Source organism: Cryptomeria japonica, chromosome 3 (assembly GCF_030272615.1).
Source record: "Cryptomeria japonica chromosome 3, Sugi_1.0, whole genome shotgun sequence".
Classification (NCBI taxonomy): domain Eukaryota; kingdom Viridiplantae; phylum Streptophyta; class Pinopsida; order Cupressales; family Cupressaceae; genus Cryptomeria; species Cryptomeria japonica.
In genome coordinates this window covers 921,846,178-921,872,114 of record NC_081407.1, presented here as the reverse complement: position 1 = coordinate 921,872,114, position 25,937 = coordinate 921,846,178, and the positions used below count along the sequence as shown (strand labels likewise).

General features: G+C 33.5%; 1 protein-coding gene across 1 annotated transcript; it reads right to left on the bottom strand.

The window, feature by feature from the left end:
• Nucleotides 1-8,995: 8,995 nt before the first annotated feature.
• Nucleotides 8,996-10,406, bottom strand: LOC131040327 (glucan endo-1,3-beta-glucosidase-like). The gene is made up of 2 exons (XM_059217014.1): nucleotides 10,263-10,406; nucleotides 8,996-10,152 (listed from the first exon to the last, which is right to left on the bottom strand). Exons 1-2 carry the CDS (start codon nucleotides 10,273-10,275, stop codon nucleotides 9,179-9,181), a joined length of 987 nt encoding a protein of 328 aa, XP_059072997.1. The 5' UTR covers nucleotides 10,276-10,406; the 3' UTR covers nucleotides 8,996-9,178.
• Nucleotides 10,407-25,937: the final 15,531 nt, after the last annotated feature.

The window sequence follows — 25,937 nt, the reverse complement described above, 5'->3', positions numbered from 1 at the left end:
ATAAAATACAAATAATTCTTGAGGACCAAAAATAATATTGATCCATACATGTTGAGAGAGATAAAAATTAAGAATAGTAACGAATCTATATATCAAGTTCGTCTCATTATTGGAAGGATGGAAACACTTCACTTATTTAGGAGTGATAATTATTTACAAGAGAGAAATATGTATAAATTTAGGCATTATTCATTATTGGTGAGTGAAACATAATAAAGGAAGGATGTCCCACCTAATAGAAAGTGAAGTTGATGGGGCATATTACATTTTTATTGTGATGGAAGAGAAAAATAGTTGATTTGAAACTCTTCTTTTAATATCCATTACAGATGTATCTTATTTTTATTTTCGATGATTTGATGATATCTAGATTCCTTGCGTATTAGACCTGTAATTTACCAACTATCCACATTATGAGAATTAAATTATTAGAATACTTGCACAGAAAAAATATCTAGGTCATTTTACATTAAAGGTAAGATTGCTGAAAAACTAGATAACTAGAGTTAAGAATTTTTATCATTGGCTGGTGTACTATCTTAAATTGTAACTATTGTTTGAGCGAATCCCTTATTGTGTTTTCTCCTAGCTCTTATCCAAGCATATTTTTGGAATTTGTACTATAAAACTGTCATCATATGATCGCATGGTGATCTGGGTGGACAAGGGTGCTAGGCGCCCTTGTCCTAGTGGTTAAGGTTGTTAGGCACCCTTGTCCCTCTCAAAGGGGTGCATTTTTAAATATGTCATTGCTCAATTCCCATCGGTTGATCCCCAATCCTGATACCTTAATATGATAGTTGGAAGTTGGACTGATTTATGTAGTAGCTTGACAACACTCTATAGGATCATCATTTCAATTTATTTTCATAATCAACATCCACAAGCATTCGCATACATCATAAGAATCCATCAATCAACATTTCATCTCACCATATACTTCAATATATGAGCATTATGGACAAGAAAATTGGAGAAGTCTTCATGCAACAAACATTTTCATGATTAATTCATTTATGTATTGTCATGTCATGTTATTACATCAATACTTGTGAATATATTGAAAGAGCATTGCATCATCACCATTATCAGCTACATCAAGCTTGAGCTTAATAACATTCAACCTTTTACTTTAAAATATTTTCTTTTGAATTTATCTATTTCAGTCAAAGGTTAATTCCAACCCAGGGTTTGACCTAGGAAATCATCCATAAAAATAACATTTTACAATCTTGTGTTTACGGGTGATACGATTCAGAGACAACAATTATACATCTGAGAAGAGTAGACCGTGGCACATAGTACTAGAGTTTTTCAAAAGTTAAAGCAATATGTATAAAAATGAAAAGATATTTTGATATTCAACAAATTAATAGAAAGTTGTTGGTGAGTTTTGAGCACAAAACTGACATTTAAGATAGTTGCAGGCCGTGACCAGTGCCTTATCCATTAGCTACCTGAATTCATAAGACATAAAATGAAAATATAACAAATTTTTATATAATACCATGAGATCTTAATAAAATATTGCCTTACAATGTTTCTCATATGCATATCCCAACCCAAACTGCTTATCTAAATCCCTGCATAAGCCCTACCGCTCTTCAATTCCACTCAGGCATTTAATTGACCCCTTAGATCAAATCATGAACCAAAAATACATATACCACATAAGTGCAATTAATGAGAAAACCCTTGATTCTACTCATTCAAAAACAAGATAGAATCACACACTGGAGAAATGGGTTTGAAACATGTTTTTATTTACTTAATCTGCTGCCTTCTGTTACAAAACATTTTATATATAACTCGTTCAAGAACCTGCATACAATATGACCCTAGACTTACTCTATTTTCTCTGTAAATGACTTTTACAGCTTGCTCCCTTCACCTAGACTCACTATACAAGACTAATAAACTGGAAAAATTTTGCACCAAAATTTATGGACCCCGTCTCATGGCCTTGAATTCCCTTATATAGAAACAAGTGAGAAAACAAGCTTCAAGCCAGAGGAAAACCTGTCACTAGGATACAAGACCCCTTTTGATTCTAATGAGGCTCACCTTACATGAACGATTTTGTTCTAATTTTGTTGTTCCTTGGCTGCAAAACTTCAGCTTCAGAATCAGTTTTTGGACACTGACTTGTTATCTTTTGAATTATTCTGAGAGAGAGTTCCTTGATTTACCTTACTGAGAATCCCTAACAGTATGCATCCTCTGATCTTGTTGACATGACCTTGATCATTCCATTGCCAACTCAAAAAGAATCCTTATCCCTTTATGCCTCTAAAAATCTTAGCTTCTCATTGCGGTGGCAATGAAACTTGGTGAGATGGCTCCCTTGGAGCTACCAGTTTTGCTTGTTAATGCAACTCGACCAGAAAAATAACCTTTTGAATATTTCTTTTGAATATCAGCCGGTGTCCAGGTGTCTTGACTTGTCCTCCTTTATCCCATGTCGACAAGCTTAGTTCTTTCTGCCTTTATTTTCCCACGCAAGTGATAAGCAAGAAGCCTGATTTGCTCTTTTGAAATATGTTCCGAATTTACATCGTAGATCTTATCCATCCTAGTGTATCATATGATCACCATTGGTCAATTTGATATTAACCTTCTAATGTAGCATGTGGGTCCATCAAAAGCTTGACTAAGTATCACCAAATTACCTTCCAACTCAACTCTTTCAGCGGTCCCACTGTCAGACTTACTCGGTCTCCCTGGGAAACGTTGCATCATCTCGTGATGTCGTGATCCTTAACTTCCTTGCATCTTCCTTCGTGGGACTGTGATGGCCATTAGATATGTGTTGCTCTTTACATATCAGACACAATGACTACCTAACATTTGCCACTAACCTTCAAGCACCTTTCTGCTTGGGTTAAAACGTCACCGTCCACTTGATGCACATGCAAATTTATTAAACTTTTAGGAGCTCGATAATTAATCATAGAGACGTTGGCCAAAATATTAAGGCTGGACTTAGGAAACTTTATCAATGCCCGCTAAAAATATCAAAGGGGCCCGACCATAGGAAAAGAATGTAGACTTAGGAAAAACATTTGACGCCGACAAAAGAAATAATGCCTAGGAAAGGAAACATGGTGCCTTCAATGATGAAAATGACCGTCACTTTTAAGTGAAAAAGGTAATGAAGAAATATAACAAGCTTTGGGTTTTAAATAAAAGACTTACTCGGATATACATAAAACTCAAACCCTAAACCCTGAGGGCACGAACAGAGAGCATAATTAATTCAAAATGACTAAAATTTTGACAGGGACACTAAATTTTTGCATAGTCATTTTCAGGACTATCAGGTGTATTGATAGTAACATTTAAAGATTATTTTTAGTCAAAAAAATGTAATTAAGTTTGGTTTAAAAATAAAGATCTTGTTGATATAATTTAGAAACAATAATCATATGTTTTCCATTCATTATTTTATGTATAAGTATAGTTCTTATGATGATAATTATTATGACTGTGATACGGTTAATTGAAAATCTACCAACTATATTCAAGTATTCCTTCTTGTTAATGGTTGAAATCGTTTAACATATATTATACATCTCTTAAAAAGGGATATATATCTCCGCAATATTTAAATAATCAAGCCTTAATGGACTAAAACAGCTCAAAATTATATATTTTTTGTTGCAATCCAAATATTTTTTTAGTTATCTCTGTAGATATTTTAAGTTTTATTTATCAACCTAATTTTACTCTTAACAATTTTATGTATAGAAAACTTGTTTAACATTCAAATTTTAATATTGTTTAATTCAATGTATTTATCAATATACTATGTCAAAATAATATTTGGTTATTCATCTTTGCCAATCTCAAAGAGCATTTAGATTAATAATTTATTCTATTTAAATTTAAATTATTTCTAAGTTACTAAATTAAAATGATTAGATTATTAAAAAAATTTAAAAATGAAAGGATTAAAAAAGAGAATCCAAATTCTAAATTTTCTTGGACACGTGTAGATTTAAAAAATGTGCTAATCAACTTTGAACTTGTAACAATATGACTCATCATCATGTAGTCACTTTATTGTTGAAATATAAACCTTGAAGGAATTTTACAAATGAAATCCTTGTAAAATAACATCCTTTTTCATAAGGCCACCATTACCATGTATAGATTCAAGCATCCAAATATGAAATGTTACTAACATTTATTAAATTTTTAAACATTCATAATTAAATTACAAATGAAAAGATTAATTTAAATCTTTCATACTCAAAATTATAACAAAATTTGCTCATGGACTTAATAATTTTTAGTCATCTATTACAGCTCTATTGTAATTCTATTCTACTCTATATCTACTTATATTCTAATGACATTCTTTTTGTTCAAAATGTTAACCAGTTGCTAAGATGTTAACCAGTTGCGTTGATTAAAACAACCAAATATTCCTATTTAAAGTCGTTTGAATATGCCTGTATAAGTGATAATTGAATAATCATAAAAAAATTTCCCTCATATCATATCAAAGCATTCAATAATGGTGTAACATTTATTTTTTAGTATATGCACATATGGCATTGGGATTTGTAGAGATGCCATGATAAAATGTATTAAAGTCATGATTGGAGAAGTCTGGCATGTAGATGTCCACTTGCTGAGCAGGTGAGGCATAATCAATTGTATAATTAGTTAAAGTGAAGTTTATGTTACTTCACATATATGAATAATCAAGGACGTTACATACTTGATTGATCATGGCATCCATGTACTGTTAGGTGTGTAAAATTGATATTGATATTCTTTTGAGCTATGGCAAGAAAATATTATGTATAGGGGATGCATGGACAGAGACTCAACGATGTGAGTAAAAGATGGTTGGCGGATAGAGGTTGAGCCACCCAGAAGTAGTTGTCTATCATACAAAATAATATATCTAGTTTAGTGAATTTTTTGTTGGACTATATGGCCATCTATGTTTGAACTTAATGAAGGCCCCAGGGGGATTAAGGTGTCGAAACCTATGAGTCCTTGCATTAATTTTTTGAATAATATAGGATGGAAATATTGTTATATCCCGAGTTCCTAAGTTTAATAGGTATCCTTATAACTTTGTGGGTCCTGTATGATAGGAGAATCCCACATGCATAGTGAGGAGGTCACGATAGAGTGCTACTTGTCAACTAGGCACTTCCTGGGACACCTGTAGCTTGTGCCTTCTACTTGGAAGTCCACCATAGTACCAAATGTCACTTGGGCACACATTTGTTGAAATACATTTGTGAAAACATGCTGGAGTAGCATGAGATGGTAATATGTGTCAAGGCACTTTTGAGTTAACCATAGCTTCATCCCTATTCGGTAGCAAGTTGGCAACCACTTCCAAGAGTCAAGTTTGGAAGTTCCTATTGCAAGTTGACTTGTGCATGGATGCAACTTTTAATTTTGTGTTGTGTCTACATCAAATTGTATTCCTTGAAAGGTGTAGTTATATTTGACCAGTGTCCCTTGCATGTGGCATATTCATGATTGGGTGTTGTATTTAGAAGTTGCTTCTATGTGCACTCAAAGCTCTATGAACATATGTTTCTAGAGGAAATGCTGGTGAGAGGAGTTCATTTTATGGCATTTGTGATGCTATATTATCGAGCAAAAATGCCAATCTCCATAGTTTTCAACAACACATATATTGTAACTATACATGTGTTGTTGAAAACTACAAATTCTCTCTAGTTTTGGGGTGTAGGATCTCTTACCCAAAACGGTTTTCCCCACGTAAATTCAATCTTTTGTTCTTCTATTTCATCCTTCTTTTTATGATTTTATAATGTTGAATCTATTCGTGCAAGCTAGTAAAACTGCTTGATCTGCGAGGAGCTAAATTTCCACTCACTTTCCTCTAAGGTTTTCATACTGGGAAATTAACTATGCTTGATATTGCTTTATGGCATAGTAGTATGTGATTCTATTAGATACAGGATGTGCATACTAATCTTTGATGTTCATCTGGAGATGGTCGACTTCCCTTAAAGACCTAATGGAGATCATTTCATAGTGGCGAGCCTAGCATAAATATACTAGCCAAGCTACAACATGTTCATATTAAAAGTTCTAGATCAACCTAAACTATAAAAATTGTGAAGAATTTGTCATAAATTCTTTTAATTTTTGTATCAAATAAATTGTTTCTACACCTTGACTAGTGATCTGTTACCATTTAAACTTAATCTCTTTCTCTGATAAAGTTTTAGGTCTGTGTAAGGTTTGGCAAGAGGGTAACGCCTATGCCCAATAGAGCATCTCTTCATTTCTTTATAGTTGGCTTCATTTTAGTGGTTTTTGTTTGTTGGTTTTGTTTTTGGTCCTCGTCTCTCCTTGGTAGTTCCTTTCTATTTTTGGTATTTTTTCTTTAGCTAGGTGTGCATCTCTCATGCACCCTAGGTGGCACATTTTATGTGGATATGTAATGGTACGGAACTCTCCCACTCTTAATTAATCAGAACTTGCGATCCTGGGAAGGGTGTAGCTTTGAGCTAAATTCTTGAGTTCTCTGTCCCAAACTCTTGAATCATATATTTTTAAATTATTCGACAATAATCAATTTTAAGTCGTGAGAGAGTTCCATCAAGTTGTTTGATGACAATTAGAAGGGTACAATTATTTTTTACATCCTCATAAACTTAGTAGACAACAATCTAGATTGTACTCAACACCAAATCCCTTACCTGTCTAGAAAAATCAACCTTCACAATACATGTATTTTCTTCAAAACAATTAGCATAAAAAGAGGAAAGAAAACAAACCAAAAAATATTCTAATGCAAAATATCATCTTAAGGTGAAAATCCACCTTCAGATGATGAAAATTCTTCCATGCTGCACTGCCACGTGCCTCGAAATGTGAAGGCTCAAAGTACAAGTCTATTAATTCAACCAAGAGAAGAATCATTGATAAAATATTCATCATCAATTGAATCTTCATCCTCAGCATATAATAATTTACCTTCATTTTACCTCGATTTTTCCTTTAATTACATCATTGTTTCAAGTTCTACATAACTGAGTTGTGTGACCCTTTTTGTTACAGTCAAAATATTTAATTCCCTCTTTATTAGGACTAGACCTTTTACTATTTCTTCATGAATATAGTGCATTATCCTATTGAGAATCATATTTTGTTCTCTTTTATTAAGCTAAAAGGGTTGGAATCATATATCTTAAGGTTTGTGAAGTCATTTGACTAACTACAGGAATAACATTAACTATTGTACTTTGAAGGAAAACTATTTAACAATATAGCTTTACCATCGCCATTATCTCTTGCCTCCTTGACTTCTACTAGTTGCCTAATGAGAGACCTAAAACCACTTATGTTATTTGAAATTGTGATTCCATCTTCCATTCCGAAACCGAATAATTGAAGTTTTAGGAAAAAAAGTGCATTGAGTGATTTTGCCCCAAACAATTTATTTAGATTCTCCCAAATTTTGTTGGTGATTTTTCTAATTCTATATGGTGTAATCTAGAGTTGGAAAGAGAAAGGCCAATGATATCCATGGCTTTATCATCTCTTCTATTCCAATCTAATAACTTATTACATCTATTGATGATTTTTCTTTTTTGCTTACTATCCTTATAAAATTGTATTCATTAGTTGCATTTGAATTTTTATTCTCCATGTATAGAAATTGAATCCAAGACACTTGTTTAGTAGAATCTCCATAAAAAAAATGCAAACAAATACAATCCTTGTCATGACCAAAATTCTTCTTCTTATGAGTATCTCATATAAATCTCTAATGAATCATAATGCTATTTAGTATCAAATAAATTCATGTCATCTTACCTTCAAAAAAAGGGTAAAAGAAAAAAGAAAGTAGAGAAAAAAAGAAAAGAAGAAAGAAAGAAGATCATATTTCCTCGAAAGATTCCTCTAATTGGATTAATATTCCTCACCATTGTTCAATTCGATAGTAACAATTACCTTCTATGCAACTAGGTAATCTTTTATTTCATACATTGTACCAGTCATTTTTCAATCATTCACAAACATATTAAGATTATGAGACTCCTTCTAAATGTAACCTCTGATAAAATATGCTTCGTCTTCAAGAAATGGCATAGAGATTATCACAACTCTCATAGGTGTATGGCTCACTATATTTAAATGCATATCCTTGCGAACAGGAACCGTATCACTAGACAATAATATTTCCCCATACTGACTCCATAGTTCTGAAGTCGCCAAACTCCTATAGATATAGGAAATGGCTCATTGCTTCATAATTGCGATGATGATAGTTATAAATTTCTTTCTAATCTATTCTTCTAATGCAATTTCAACAAAGCCTTGGCAAGGTTGTAAGGGAAACAAAAATAGCTTCAACCTTTATTCTAGGCGTCCTTGCATACACAAATGTTCACCTCTAGATTTCCATACATGGTTGGGAATGGGAAGAACGTAATGCCATTATTACATCTGTCACAAGTGCATGCTCGAAATTCTATCGCCTTTCATGCACAGTGGACTCCATAGATCTTTTACACGATCACATTGTCACCATTGTGAACATAAAACTCCTTTATCATTGGTTATTCCATCGTTTGGTTGTGTACTAGGATTTGGTACTAGATTATAAAATAAATGCTTGATTAATTTGTTGAATGGTGGTGACTCGTTTTTACACAGGCATAATTATATAGTACAATGGAATTTAAGCAGGGTGTTATGGTAACAATAACATCATCTATAGCACATATTAAAAAATAAAGATGCATGTTATAAAGTAAGAAAATATGTTATTCCAATTGTATTATGCTGCATTGCAAATATGAGCATTCACACGTTCTATTATAGATTATAGAGTTTTTATTATAGGCTTTTATTATTTCCTAAAACATTTAAGCTTTTAATCCATATATCTTATCGAACGTTGTTGTTTTTCATTTCTTTCCATTAAAATAAAAACAATTGTTTAAATGAAGCCACCTATACATGTTGGGAGAGACAAATACTGAGAAAAGTAAAGTGAGTCTACGTCAAGTTGGACTCATTATTCAAAGGATGGATTATATGAGGGAAAGAGCGATACACTTCACTTATTTAGGAGTGGTAATTTTTTACAACATAGAAAGGCGTAGAAAGCCGGGCCTTGTGTTTTATTGGTGAGTGATAGGAAAGGACGCCCATACCGTCACACCTAGTATGGAGTGAAGTTGACGGGGTAAACTGGGTTTTTATTGGGATAGAAGAGGCCAAAATGGCGCTCGATCTCTGGTCCGGGCTTCAAATTCTCGTTGAACAAGGAGAAAACGTAGGTGTGGATGGGCTTTCCAGGTCTCCTGGGCGTTCCCTGGTTGGAGGAGACGTGCCTGATGAGGTTGTTATTGTAGACCTTGGCGTTGTCCACGGTGACCGCCCGGGCCTCATAATCATGATCATCTCCCGCAGAGGGCCACCCACTCTCTGTAACGAGCAGGGGTAGGTCTGGATGTCCCGCTCTCTCACACGCGGCAATGAGAGCGTCCACCATGGCATCGAACAAGTTCCTGTATTCACGACCTTCGTCGTGGACCACCGGGGCAGAGGGCTTGAAGAGCGCATAGTCTAGGGATATGTGGGCCTTGTTGCCGGCATAGCTGAAATAAGGGTACACATTCGCCATGAATGGAGACCCGTTCTCAGCCAACAAGTTCAGCAGGGGGCGGAGTGTGCTCTTGAGATCGTTGCGGAACTCTCCCTGCGAAGGCGGATAAGAATTCCCCAGCACAGATGAGGCGTGGGTGGTGGACACCCTTATATCCTTGTGCAGATTGGCGTTGCGGACTGCGGTCTGAATGTTTCGGATTGCAGGGACGAGATATGAGACATATTTCTCGTTTCCGTAATGCAACACCTCGTTTCCCACTGAAATGTATTTGATGTTGGCCGCCGGGTAGAAGGCGCCAACGTTGTCCTTCACCCACCCGTTGGCTGCCGCCTGGTTGCCTGCTATCTTCTCAAGCTCCTCGTTCCTCAGTCCCACTATTACTTCTATGCCTGTGTTTTCCAGGGCTCTCAGAGCTTCGTGATGTGCCTCGAAAATCCTCACTTTTCCGATGTTGTGACGCTTTAACAACTCTACCACCTCGCGCGGGCTGGGCAGATTCCCTAACATTCCATAACACACTCCAACTGCAGGGCATTCAAATCCAACGGTTCATTAAAAAATCACAATCACAATAAAAACATACGCCACTGCTCGTTCAATAACATTTTTAACAATAATTGCTCTATATACATACCTCTGGCCGCCATGATGTTCTTGAACCGCTTGCCTGCAATTCCAACAAACTGACTTCTTTCAAAAGCTAAATATGAAACCAGCAAAGGCTACGATTTTGGCTGTAAAATGCAATACTTGTGATTTAGTAGATGCAATACTCGTTAATGAAAATCACAAGGCACGGTTGGGTATTTATAGTTTGCAATTGAATCGGTCATTGTGGGACCCTGTCCTAGAAACTATTTCCAAATAGACTTTGCCACCAAATGATAAGGAAAATGTAAACTCTTCAACCTTAATTTGAATTTGTTTGATGCCCCCTTATCGTAACAACACGACTACATTCAATTTTATTTGTTGGATAACGCTGATGCGTCTCTTTTAGCTTGCTCACGGTTCTACAAGGATAATATCTATCTATTTTCGCTTAAGATTAAAAATAGATATATATACTTTGAGCGTCGAACATACAGTCCACTTCATTATCCTGCATCGACCACACGAAACTATTTTACCCGTTTGACCTGCAACTCGAATCAAAATTTGAACTTCATCTCACCACAACCTCTACACATATAGATTTTATAGCCAAATTACAGATATAGATGATCTACTTGGACACAGCATCATGTTCTAGTTGCCGCGTACGTTGGAAGACTTGCAGGTAATTTGTATCTCGAGCCGTGTTTGCAACGTTGATATTGATAGATTAGTTTGAATGCTGCGAGAGAGCAACGACTATTTATTGCAAACACTTCTTCTAGACTTCTTAATGCAATGACAGATTTTGATGCAAACACCTGGGACTGCGACTTGGCATTAACGCATCATTCCAACCACTTGGCATTAACGCATCATTCAAAGTGGTTGAGGACATTTGGGATGTTGCTTTTGAAAAAGAAAATAAAGGTAAACAAATAAGCAATAATTAGATTAGTTTTAGAATTTTAAGTCGAGAAATAGATGAATGTATTTTTTAAATGATAAGCTTACACTAGCACGATGGTACAAAATTATAAATTATCATTTTATTATCTACAATCAAATTTTAGTATTAGACGTTTGGGGATGGAATTATTAATAACAAAAAATTTGCATACTCGTGTCATTTCTCACTTAGTTTTTGGTCTTTCTTTCTTTAAGAAAATGCTTTGATACATTGACTAGAAACAAATAGCATGTCTTTGTAGAAAAGTTTGACCTCTTCTTCTATCCCACCTACCTATTCGTTACATAAATTCCCTTACCCTATTCACATGTTTAGGCATTTCGATACAGCTTCCATGTTTATTACACCAATGCATTCTACAAACCCTTAGATATCATGAAAGTGGAGAACCGTTACACATCATATAGACAACCAAAAGAGTATAGTTTTGAATTTCATAGGGTTTATGTTCAAATTTGCAAACGTAAGCTTGACTTAGAGCCATTAAATTTACCTCAAGCTGTGTACAATTCTAATGTATGGTCTCAAGTATTGTAGAGACGGAGATGCCCTAGTTTAGAAACATACATCAATTAGATCTTACAGTACTTTGCAAAGGAAACCATTCTTTAGCCATAGAGCTAAGAGTTATCTACTTGCAACTACTTTTGTTAAAGCACATGTTTCAACTATCGAAATTTATCATACCCAACTATCATCTCTTAATCTAGTCTAAGTTTTGTTTATGTGAATAAATTCTATTAGATTGGCCTAGATTATAGATGAGGCATGTGTGTTTCCTTTAAATTTTTTGTGAACTACAGGATCATGACTTCTTTCTACAGTTTTTCATAACAATGGGATTTACAAATCTACAATTTTTAAAATTTACATTCTATTTCATAATCTAAAATGTCTTTCCCACTTTTTTGTTTCATTTAACATGTGGGTAACAAATACCATAAATCTATGTCATTTTTTAGTTTGTCTTTTGAAGTGCTAAATTTAGCCATTTTTAACTAAAAAGTTTTTGTTTAGAGCGAGTTGAAATGGTAAAAAAATTTCCTACCCTAGTTTATGATCAATGATAAGATAGAAATATATAGTTCTAACAATTTCTTATGGGAATTAACACATGCATGAACTTGCACTGACATGGAAATCACATTAACAGAAATTTAACTAGCATTAAACATAGTGGATCTACTATTAGTTTTAAAAAATCCTTTTTGGAAAACCTAACCTTTAATTGGAATCGATGATTAAAACATTCTAAGGTGCATGATATTATCTCACTTGTTGTATAGCTTGCTAGAGTAAAAGCTAAATAACATGAAACTATGAACTATCTACTAAGATTCATGATGCCTATACGCTCACTCAACTACCTAAACTTCTCAACACTCAATATGGTTTATTGATAAATTTGTAAATTATCAAAAGTGACAATATTTTTAAGCATCACTTTCATATCCTCTACCATGTCACGGAGAAAATTATAGTATGTATATTAACGTGCTTCATGAACGTTCCAATGAGATATAGCAAGGATTAAGTCTTTCTTGGGATGTAGACCAATGCGAAAAGTATACACACATACTTCACCATGTGTCAAAGATATCCGTGGATGCATAAGGCATAGATAAAGGGGATATATAAATATGCATCAAAAGAGAAGGGTTGAGTAAAAGGTGAAGTATTTTTTAAACAATCTATGTATAAGCAATTCTTTAAATTCTATGGTTAATATTTTCATGAAATTGAAATCCTCTCCATTTTAATTCTCAACTATTTATGGACTTAATCGTAAGGTATCAAACTTTTAATTCTTTCCTTTATCGTGAGATCAAATAGTCCAATTTAGAATGAAACCGCAAATTTTAAATTTTATAGCACTTGCTCTTTTGTCAAATAAATTTTTCACTTGTTGTTGCTTTTTTGTATTAATAAAATGAGCTCCCCTTCAAATTATATTTATTTCAACCATTTGATTTTACCTATAAGCAGAAACATCATCCGATTTCATAGATGATTCTTGTACATATATATTTTTTAACAATAGTTTGTTAATAGGTAATATCACATCCATCCCATATGCTAGCTCATATCATCATTTTGTTATTTATTTATTGGGTGTAACTTGGTCAGCCCAAAGTACTACCTCAATTTGGAGTCAAAAGTATTCTTGTTCTTTCCCAATATTCTTCTGATAATATTCATTAAACACTCAATTTTGATATGGGGGAGTGTGATAAAAGTCTATTTAATATTCAAGATAGAGATTAGTGAAATCCAAAGACTTGAAGCACATAACATTTTTTTTTATAACCTTATAAGGGACTTCAAACTTGGTGATAATGTGATCTCGAAAAAACTTCAATTAAAAGTTTGCATAATGTGTACTTTAACTGCTAAGCCAATTTTCGTAATCAAATATTTTTGTAATTAAATATATTTATATGATTTAAAAAAAAAATGATAGCCTACATAAGTATCTTGGTATTCCACTCTTTGTCCTTTTCATTTTCAGATAATATCATTTACCTGCCTTATTTCCTCAAACTCTAGCAAGTTATTCATATTTCAACTTCGACAAGTATTAATTGTACTGCGAGTGATCCTTCTCATGCTTAAAGGTGTAAGTCATTACACCCATAGTTTTCTTGAATTAGAAAACTCATTTTCATGTACACTTCCTAGTCTACTTTCACTCTTCTTTCCAAAATCCTTTTTGTTTTTTCTCTCCTTCCCTTATATTTTCCCTTTATCTTTCTAAATTATATGAGGAAAGATAGGAAATAGATCATATGAATTATGTTATTTTTTAACTTAGCCTCATTGACATATCCTTCTATAGGAACCCTTGCATTTGAAGCATATATCCAAGACACTAATCCATATGTGTGTAGTTTTCTCTTGTAAAGAAAACTTGACTGGTTTTATGGCTTTCCTTTAAAGAGAACATTTGTTTCCTTTAACAAATTGTAGCTATCTAATCATAAATTAATATTTTAAATTCATGTAATGCACCATTCGCTACTTCCATTTCTATGTATCATGACAGAACACTAATTTCAAGGGAATAAGTGCCAAAATGTCCATGTATTTATTTTCTTGGTGGTTCCTATTTGTACTCTTTCATAAGGATCGATTATCTCAATTCTTAATTTAGTCATTTCCTACCCCACTTCAGATCCATAATTGTGATTCAAATGATCTTGATCACATATAGAGTAAGTGAAAATGGCTCATTTTCTTATTTCCATATTAATGACGAATCAGTACTCAATATTTCTTACAATTTTAAACTATATAGTTTTATTATTTTCTACGAGATTTGTTTATTTTAATGCTTTTAATCATTGTGCATTATCAATATTTTTAATCTAATGTCCCTTTTATATTCCTTTCCTATAAAATACAAATAATTCTTGAAGATCAAAACTAATATTCATCCATACATGTTGAGAGAGATAAAAATTAAGAATAGTAACGAAACTATATATCAAGTTCGTCTCATTATTTAGAGGATTGATACACTTCACTTATTTAGGAGTGTTAATTATTTACAAGAGAGAAAGACGTAGAAACTCAGGCATTATTCATTATTGGTGAGTGATACATAATAAAGGAAGGAATCCCACCTAATATAAAGTGAAGTTGATGGGGCAGATTACATCTTTATTGTGATGGAAGAGAAAAATAGTTTATTTGAAACTCTTCTTTTAATATCAATTATAGATGTATCTTATTTTTATTTTAGATGATTTGAATATATCTATATTCCTTGCGTATTAGACCTATGATTTACTAACATTATAAGGATTAAACTATTAGAATACTTGCACAAAAAAATATCTAGGTCATTTTGCATTAAAGGTAAGATTGCTAAAAAACTAGACAACTAGAATTAAGAATTTTTATCCTTGGCTGGTGTAGTGTCCTAAATTGTAACTTGTTTTTGACTGATTGCCTTATTGTGTTTTCTCCTAGCTCTTATACAAGCATATTTTTGAAATTTGTACTACAAAAATGTCATCATATGATCGCATGGTGATCTGGGTGGACAAGGGTGCTAGGTGCCCTTGTCCTAGTGGTTAAGGTTGTTAGGCACCCTTGTCCCTCTCAAAGGGGTGCATTTTCAAATATGTCATTTCTCAGTTCCCATCGGTTGATCCCCAATCCTGATACCTCAATATGATAGTTGGAGGTTGGCCTAATTAAGCCGATTGGATTTCTAGTGGGGGCATTTATGCCTAGAAAATTGTCAGTGCACCGGATTCCCTGTTTTCGGTCAATGTGTTTTGCCGTGTTTTTTTTATAGTTATTGGAAATTGTGTTAAAAAGTCATAAATATGTAGTATTTTAATTGAGATTATATATATTTGGCGTGACATGTTATCGGGAAGTTGATTTAATTTTCGCTGACAACGAAATTAAATTGTTTGCCTTTGCCATTAATGGTTTTGTACGGCACAATTAATTCGCTTGGCCTCGGCAGTTTCATCCATTTGCAATGAAAAATATCTGCAGAATGGTTTTCGATGCTTTCGTTCGCTTCCAGTGAAGATTCTTTGTGTATTTCTTTATTCACTTGCAGTGAAGAATATCTTCATTTAGCCTGCAGAGTGGACAGTATTCAAAACATCGTTGCTATTTGTCTGGCTCTGTTATGTTTTTTAGAAGAGAAGAGGGCATTTAGAGGTTTTTGTTTCATCGATTGCACTGTTATGTGGAGTTTGGTTTACCATTGTTGGGTATATTGGTATTGTGTTTAGTTTTCGGTGACTTTGCTGTGTGTTTTTTGTTTTGGACAAGAAGAGGGTGTCCAAAGATTTCCTGCAATCTGCAGTTGGCGTTTAAGCTTTTTCAACTTAAGGTAACTCTTAATCTTATTTTGGGTACAATTTATTTCTTTCTAACTACTATCTAATGCTGGTTTTTGTGTTTCCATATGTTTCATGTTTGCAATCTCTGTGGAAAACAAGAAAGTGTTTAAAGGATCGGGCTGAAACCATTTTTCCCAGGTATGTAGCCCACACTCATCTAAAATCTCTAGAATTGTCGTTTAACATTTTGAGCATTGGGAAACAAAGGGTTTTAAGGGAGGCTACCCAAGAAGAGATGGGTGCTTTCAGTTTGTTTATTCTCTATTTAACAGACATTTGGAGAGTATTCTTTGTTGTTTTTGAAATTTGATTCTAAAATTTTCATAACAATTGTAGCCATTTTGAGGGTTTTCCCTTCTGTTTTGGTGGATTAAAAAAATTTGTTGCCATTTGGGAGGATATTTGGTTTTGCGGCCTTCAAATTATTTGGGTTTTAGTTCTATCGATTTGTGGCTAATACTAGGTTTATCGCCTACCCAGAAAGCTTAAAAAACAGGCACATAAGGAAAAACGAAGAAGAACCCACTCCATTGGTATCTTTGTTCACTTTTTATAACACTTCAATCTAAAATAATAGTTTAAGCAATCAAAGAAAAATTAATAATTAAGGAAAGATTCATCAATTTATTAGCCACAAATCGATAGAACTATTATTTGCCTTTTGTGCTCGGAAAATTGTCAGTGCACCGGATTCCCTGTTTCTGATCCATGTGTTTTCCGTGTTTTTTTTATAGTTATCAGAAATTGTGTTAAAAAGTCATAAATATGTAGTATTTTAATTGAGATTACATATATTTGGCATGACATGTTATTGGGAAGTGGATTTAATTTCTGCTGACAACGAAATTAAATTGTTTGCCTTGGCCATTAATGGTTTTGGATGGCACAATTAATTCGCTTGGCCTTGGCAGTTTCATCCATTTGCAATGAAAAATATCTGCAGAAAGATTCATCAATTTATTAGCCATAAATTGATAGAACTATTATTTGCCTTTTGTGTTGTAGATTTCTATACTGTTAAGATATTATTTGCCTTTAGTTATGATTGCGAGCTTGTGCTACCGATTTTGATTTGCTGGCTAGTGGCATGGTTATCGCAAAGGCATTTTTACTATTTGGTTTTATTATGCTTGTGACCATACAGCTGGATATAGAAATTATAAAAATACATACGTACCCATATCTGGAAATGGTGTGATATTGAATACAAATAGATATAAAAAAAAATGAGACCCCCTAATGGATACACATATCTAAGCAAAGAAGGCAAAGTATGTGTTACTAAAATATTAAATAATATCAATATTAGATATAGAACAACTTCTTGAAATCTATATTGTAAAAGACCAAACTTTTTGGGGTCCTCAACAAAATTTTGATTGCCTTTAGTTCTAATTGCGAGACTGTGCTAACAATTTTGATTTGCTAGCCAGTGGCATGGTTATTGTAAAGGCATTTTTACTGTTTGGTTTTTATTATGCTTGTGACCATACAACTGGATATTGAAATTATAAAAATTCATACGTACCCATATCTGGCATTCTTACTGTTTGGTTTTTATTATGCTTGTGACCATACAGCTGGATATAGAAATTATAAAAATACATACCTACCCATATCTGGAAATGGTGTGATATCGAATACAAATAGATATAAAAAAAAAATTGAGACCCCCTAATGGATACACATATCTAAGCAAAGAAGGTAAAGTATGTGTTACTAAAATATTAAATAATATCAATATTAGATATAGAACAACTTCTTGAAATCTATATTGTAAAAGACCAAACTTTTTGGGGTCCTCAACAAAATTCTAGCTACAAATCGTGAAATTGTATGTCTTATATTTTGCATATACTGAAATTGAAACTCTGGTTCATTTCGATTGAACTAAACTTAAACCTAGCCTATATTAAATTTGTAGTTGAAATAGATCAAAACCTTGCTATATCATTTATTTTTGTCATTTAAGAACTAAACCTACATGTTTAAATATCTAACAAAATTTTACAATGGTCACGCTATTTGTTGAACATGAGATATAATAAAAAATTAAAAAATGCATTGTCATTCATTGTAAGCCTAAAAAACAAAGCACAATAGCTTTTTAGCAAAAGAGGTTAGTTTGTGTTAAGTGATGCAAAAGTGCTCCTAATATGTCACTTGAACTTTAGTTTCGTTCGAATATTCAAGTTGATGATTGGCTGCAAAATGTAGCTATATTAAATTTGTAGTTGAAATACATCACATCCTTGCTATATCATTTTTTTTTGTCATTTAAGAACTAAAACTAAATGTTTGGATACCTAACAAAATTTTACTTTGGGGACACTATTAGTTGAACATGAGATATAATGAAAAAATTAAAAATTGCATTGTCATTCATTGTAAGCCTAAAAAACAAAAGATAGTAGCTTTTTATAGCAAAAGAGGTTAGTTTGTGTTAAGTGATGGAAAAGTGCTTCTAATATGTCACTTAAACTTTAGTTTTGTCTGAATATTCAATGTAATTGTAATTGGGACTGTAATGCCATTTTCAAGTTGATGATTGGCTACAAGATGTAGCTTGAATATGGGATATGGTCCACAAGTCTCGAGCCGTTGTTGGTTATACGAAAGCACTTCAAGTGTTTGAACTATAACGAAGGTAGCCATTGTGATATTTAGAGTCCACTTCGTTATTCATAGCTCTCACTTAAGAATCTCTTAAGCAGCGTGGCTCCTCAACAAAATTCTGGCAACAAATTGTGAAACTGTATGTCTTATATTAAGCATATACTAAAATTGAAATTTTGGTTCATTTCGATTGAGCTAAACTTAAATATAGTCTATATTAAATTTCTAGTTGAAATAGATCAAATCCTTGCTATATCATTTATTTTCCTCATTTAAGAACTAAAACTACATGTTTAGATATCTAACAAAATTTTACTATGGGCACACTATTTGTTGAGCATGAGATATAATAAAAAATTAAAAATAGCATTGTCATTCATTGTAAGCCTAAAAACCAATGTATTTTTCTAATTTCTATATCTAGCTGTATGGTCATAAGCATAATAAAAACCAAACAGTAAAATCTGTTAATACAAGAACTCCAATTAGGATCTCAATCCACACAAAAATCATATACTCAAAATTTTTTTGAATTGTACATTTGCAACCCAAATCAAGAAGTCCAGTCAAATAAGAATTTGTCTAGACCCGCATCGCTATTTAGAATTGTACCTTCGTTGACAATTTTCTTACATGTTTTTTCGCCCAGATAGGCCCGTTTAAAAACTAATGAACCTTCTTGCTTGATAGTTTTACCAAAATTGTGGAATGGCTTTGTAGATAGTTATATACGTATATATATGTACGTGTGTGTGTGTGTGCATGTATTTATGTATACGTATATATAAATATATCTGTTTATGTTTATATATACTTATGTACATATCCATATATACATACATGCTTGTGCATCTATATATCCATTTGGATACATACATATCTATGTATGTGTATATGTGTATGTATATATATACATCCATATTTATGTTTTTGCATACACATGCATATGGATTTCTATGCCTGTGCATGCAAATATATAGCTTTGTATATATATTAAAAAATATCTATGTCTATCAGCTTTCTGTTCTGGCATTTATGCCTAGAAAATTGTCTAGATTCCAGGTTCTTTTAAAAAATGAGCATGGCAAAAATTGGTTCCAGTAACCTTGTGGAAATGAGGCTTCCAAAGCTCATGCATAATAAATGAATTGCGGTGCAGGCATTGGATACATGGATAAATGTGATCCCTAGAAATTCCTAATTTGGGCACTCTATAATTTTGTATTTTGCCACCTTGGAAAAATAGGAAACAAATCTTTCAATTTGTTGGTCGCTCAAAATTTGCATCTATGGTTTGCATGTATATTAATCTCAATATTTATGAATGTTTATTTTTAATGTTGCACTTTCCTTTTGAGGATTTATTTGAATATGCTATTCAACCTTCCTTTATGCTGCTTATTGTTCTATAGATGTTGTGTGCTCTCATAAAATATCTATTTCCTGAAATTGTGAAGAGCATTACGCACTATGTCATCTTCTACCAGCTCTCCTGCTCCATCGCAAAAACCTCCCCTAGACACTTTGGTATGCTAATCCATTCTATATTGTTGCAAATTTCAAGATATGAGCATTGTTTTGGGTGTTCCAACAACACACACAAAAACATCGTCTGTATACATGTTTTGCTGCATCTACATAGTTGTCATCATTCCCGTGTTCCACAGTCTGGACATATATTCTATCCATCCACTGGCAAAAAAAAAAAACTCGTACAACCAATGACTTGTTCAAACATACAGGGACCCATTCTTTTATTCAAAACTGCTCCACCATCTTTGAATATGGTTGCCATTCTATTATCTTGTTTCATACATACATATATAGAATCCCACCATTTTGGATATATATATATCTCGCCAAACATAGTTTTCTTTTACCAGATCTGCATTGCTACTATGAAACTTCCCTTGGATATGCATTCAGTCTTCTTGTGCTCTCCTTGTAGGGGCTTAATGACCACCTCGAGCTTACCCCGTATGCAATCTAATCCATGAATGTTGGAGATGATATCCCTTCCCCATTGCTGCAGCTCTTGTCATTTGAAAAAATGGCTGGTGATCCAGATGACAATGACAGATACAAAATAGTCTTGTCTGATGGCACACATATGCAGTTGGCCATTTTGCCACCTAAGTATGCTGACTTATTACATGCAGAGACATTGAAGATAGGTTCTCTCTTTTTGTTGACAAACTATGCTTGTTGATACATTTGGAACACAAGGTAGCTTCTATTGTCTATTTTCCTCATTTGTGTGAACCTATTTCTATGCTATTTACGAACGTATTTCCTGCAACTGAGCAAACCTCCTTCTTCCTTTTATAGGACCATCATTATATTCACTCTAGATGTCAAAAAATGAATTGTGATTTGGTTGGAAAACCCAGATACCTCTTTAAAGAATAGGAAGAACAAATGCTAGGCAGAGAAACCCCACCATCCACTAAACGTTCTCTTAAATTTGTTGCAGATCTGCCTTCTCCACAACATGATCCCTCTGAAAATATCAGCCCTATTAAAGTTTGAACCCTTTCCAAAACAATTGGACAATAAAAGGCTGAGTCACAAATAAGAGGAAAATGCATCAATATAATATGGCAAAATGCAATGGCCAAGTTTTTAGTTTTGATATTACAGATGAAGAGGGTTGTGAAATTAGAATTACTTCCTTTGATGAAATAGCAGAATTGCACTATCACCGAGTTGAAAAAGGAGCTTCATATGTTCTTTCCAAAGGTTCTGTAAAAGACGCAAACATCGTATACAATAAGCTTAACAGCCACCTTTTGATTGTCTTGACTGAAACTTCAGTTTTGAAGCATTGTGCCCCTGAATCTGCTGAGCCAAGTAAAAAAACCCCCTTCACCCCTATTAATGAAGTTCTCACCAGCACCAACAATACTTTGCTTGATGTTATTGGTGTTGTTGTCAATGTCAAAGAGATTTCTGTAATTCGTAGAAAGGATGGATCTACTATAAACAAGAGAATAGTAAAGATAAATGATATGTCAACTTTGACAATTGATGTTAACCTTTGGGGGCTGCCATTAGAACAGCTAGGCAATGACTTGAAGAATATGCATGCATCTGGAACATTTTCCATCCTTGATGTTCAAAATGCAAGGGTTGGGTATTTCAATAGAAAAGTTATTAATATTTCAGCGTCAACAACTTTCAAAATTAACCCTTCCATTCCTGAAGCAAACCCCCTCTGTTTAAGAGGCCCTATCCAACAATGCCTTGATTCACACTCTTTGGATGTACATGCCAAAAATAACCAGTACTAGAGAATGTCCATTGCAACCATCCTTCAACGTCGTAGCGTTGCACCAGAAACCATAGAGACTACTATTACAGCTATCTTGTGATTCATAAAGGGGGGCCAGTTTTATTATACAACTTGCCCATTACAATTCAACGGTAAAGAATGTAAAAGGAAATGTAGTAAACTAGCTGAGAATTTGTGGCTCTGCCCTAGGTGTCAAACACAATTCCCTGAATGTAATTACAAATACCTCCTACAGATGAAGCTACAAGATCAAACAGGCTCTGTTTGGGCTAGTGCATTTGATGAGGTTGGTACAGAACTTTTGGCTCTGCGTGCAAAGGAATTATACATGCTGCAATATGACTTAACAACAAAAAAAACACCTCGCAGCATACTTAATGAAGCTATGTTCAACCACTATTGTTTTACATTTTTGGTGTCTACTGACACATACAACTCTAAGCATAGAATAAAAGTAACAATCAAGAAAGCGCAGAGGCTTGATTTTGAAGCTGAGTGCAGCTACTTGCTTGCAGAGATTGCCAGAATGGGTGCAACTGCATGACTCTATACTACAGGAACAGAAAAAAAGGATTTCCCTTTGACTGCGTTCAGTATATAAACATCAGTTTTCCCCATTTGCAAATAGTTTGTCAATATTTTGTTCCTCCAAACTTAGTCATACTTATTTCAAATGTTGAATTGCTGCATATAACCACATATTACTATTTTTCTCTTTTGCATTTTGAGATGGCTAGCTCAAACCTTTAACTGATATTTGTCTCTGGCAATGAAGGCTAGCAATTGTTGTGTCTGCTTTTGTTCATAGCCTCTTTTTCTATGCATGCTTTTATTCTAACAATGCTCCACTTCAAAAAACACTTTATGTAAATACTAATAGCATTCCATTTTGGTTTCCACATATACACACAATCTTTGTTACTATGTGCATATTTACAAAATTACATTTGCATCGGTGCTTCAAGTTCTCTACATTCTTTTTAGAATTTTTGGGAATACATATAAATATAGGTCTCCTTTTTATACTATTGCAACTGCAATTCTAACTACAGTTTTATACCTTGTTATTGATTGTTACATAATAAAATTAAACTTAACGTTACCACTATACAAGCTTGTCCTAATATTTCTCTTTATATATATATGAATGTATTAGTGTGCATGTTTATCTATCTCAGTGTATATGTTACCATATTTGTCTATTTGCATATGCACATGTGTAAAAATATACTGTTCTAAACTACATATATGTGGTCATTTGCCTATTTATGTGTATATATATCTATGTAGGTACATATGCATATACATATATATGGTCCTGTATCTATGTATTTACATATGCACACATGTAACTGTATTCTATTTTGAACTACATATATACCTAAATACATAGATAAGTATATCCATATATCATTGCATTTATCTAAACAACCAACACATTTTGTAGTCCATATTTACATTTGCCTAAGTAGTCAACATCTAAACTATGTGTTTTGGAAAAAAAAAATTTCTTGTCTTGTTCTTTAAATTTGTTAATCAATATCTTAGATTGGTTACTCTTTTCAAACATTCGTTAGTATATATATTGCTTTCCATCCATTATGTAATTCTTTCAGTTTTTTTGAAATCTGCCCACTCCACTGTTCACTGAGACATTAATTTAATTATCATCTGTCCATAATGATAGCTCTGTTGTATGTATTGTGAAACATCCTTTACTAAAGTAATATTGTTCCTTTATTATGGTTTTTCTCATAGCCTACCCATCAAATGACATGACATTGACACTCTAAACTGCATATATGTTGCCTTTTTGAAAGAAATATTTCTACATATACATCTATCTCTTTGCATATCCACACACACACACACACACTTACACACACATCCACCCACCCACCCACACACACACACACACACACACACATATATATATACATGTTAGTATATATACATATGTGCATATACATATACATATATACGTTACCATATTTATCTATCTGTATATGCACATGTGTAAAAATATACTATTCTTAACTACATATATGTGGCCATTTCCCTATTTATGTATATATATATTTATGTATCTACATATGCACACATGTAACTGTATACTATTTTGAACTACATACATATCTAAATACATAAATAGGTATGTCCATATATCCTTGCATTTATCTAAACAACCACATTTGTACCTTCCCTTCAATGGATGAACTGCACCATTTCTATGTGCCCTTTTGTACCATTTCCATACATATGAGTGTGCAACCACACTTGTGTACACCCTTCCACAGCCGCACTTTGCCAAGGTGCGCCCCTTCCCATTAGGCCATCCATACAATTGAATTCCCCCCATCTTCAATCGGCGGAGGAGGGTGGAGAACCACTAGAAGGGAATTGGGGTTCTACCGATTGAAGTCTCTTCACTGCATTTCAGATTGTTCCATAAAAAAAAAGCTTCCACCTATTTACTATAATAAGCCTTCCACTTAAACGTCCTTTCATGGATTCCAGTCACCCAGAATCGCACTTCAAATTATGCTCCAACAAGTTTATCTTTGGAGTAATTGTTCATGCCTATTTACATTCTACTTGCATTCTTTCATCTGCATTTTCAAATTTTGTCTATATTATTTCACATTGGGCTACGATTTACAACAACTTCTGAACTACAACATTATTTCATTGTGATTGAATCCTGCCAACTAACAAATACGAATGGTTACAAATTACTCAATTATAGCTTTGTTATATTGTAAGCAGTTCTTGGAAAATTAACGTGCCTATGAAATAGTGAATTACTAGTTTAGTGCAGAAATCCCAGATTTTGTGATAAAAAAGAAATAAAAAATAAGGTTACCCACATCTCTATTTGCTACCATCTGTTTATAGCTTATTAGTTCTAAGAAGACCTTAGCCCCACCCCTGGCTTGTTCATCTTCATTACGACACCAACAGATTTTGTAGTCCAGATTTACATTTGCTTAAGCAATCAACATCTAAACTATGTGTTTTGGCAAAAAAAATATCTTCTCTTGTTCTTTAATTTTGTTAATCTATATCTTAGATTGGTTACTCTTTCCAAACACTTGTTAGTCTATATGCTGCTTTCCATCCATTATGTAATTCTTTCAGTTTTTAAAAAATCTGTTGTTCACTGAGACATTAATTTAATTATCATCTGTCCATAATGATAGCACTATTGTATGTATTGTGAAATGTCCTTTGCTAAACTAATTTTGTTCCTTTATTATGGTTTTTCTCATAACCTACCCATCAAATGGCATGCCATTAGCATTCTAAACTACATATATGCTGCCTTTTTCAAATAAATTTTTCTGCATATACATCTAGCTCTTTGCATACCCACACACACACACACACATACACACACACCCACCCACACACACACACACACACACACACACACACACACACACACACCCACCCACCCAACCACACACACACACACACACACACACACACACACACACACACACATATATATACATGTTGGTATATATACATATGCACATATGCATATACATATATATGTTAACATATTTATCTATCTGCATATGCACATGTGTATAGATATACTATTCTAAACTACATATATGTGGCCATTTGCCTATTTATGTATGTATATATCTATGTAGGTATGTGTGCATGTGTTCATGTGCATATACATATGTATGATCCTCTATCTATGAATTTACATATGCACACATGTAACTGTATACTATTTTGAACTACATATATATCTAAATATATAAATAAGCATATCCATATATCCTTGCATTTATCTAAACAACCACATTTGTATGTGCCCTTGCATGGATGCAGTGTGCCATTTCTATGTGCCCTTTTAAACCATTTCTATACATGTGAGTTTGCAACAACACCTGTATACACCCTTCCACAACTGCACTTTTCTGAGGTGCGGACCCCTTCCCATTATGCCAC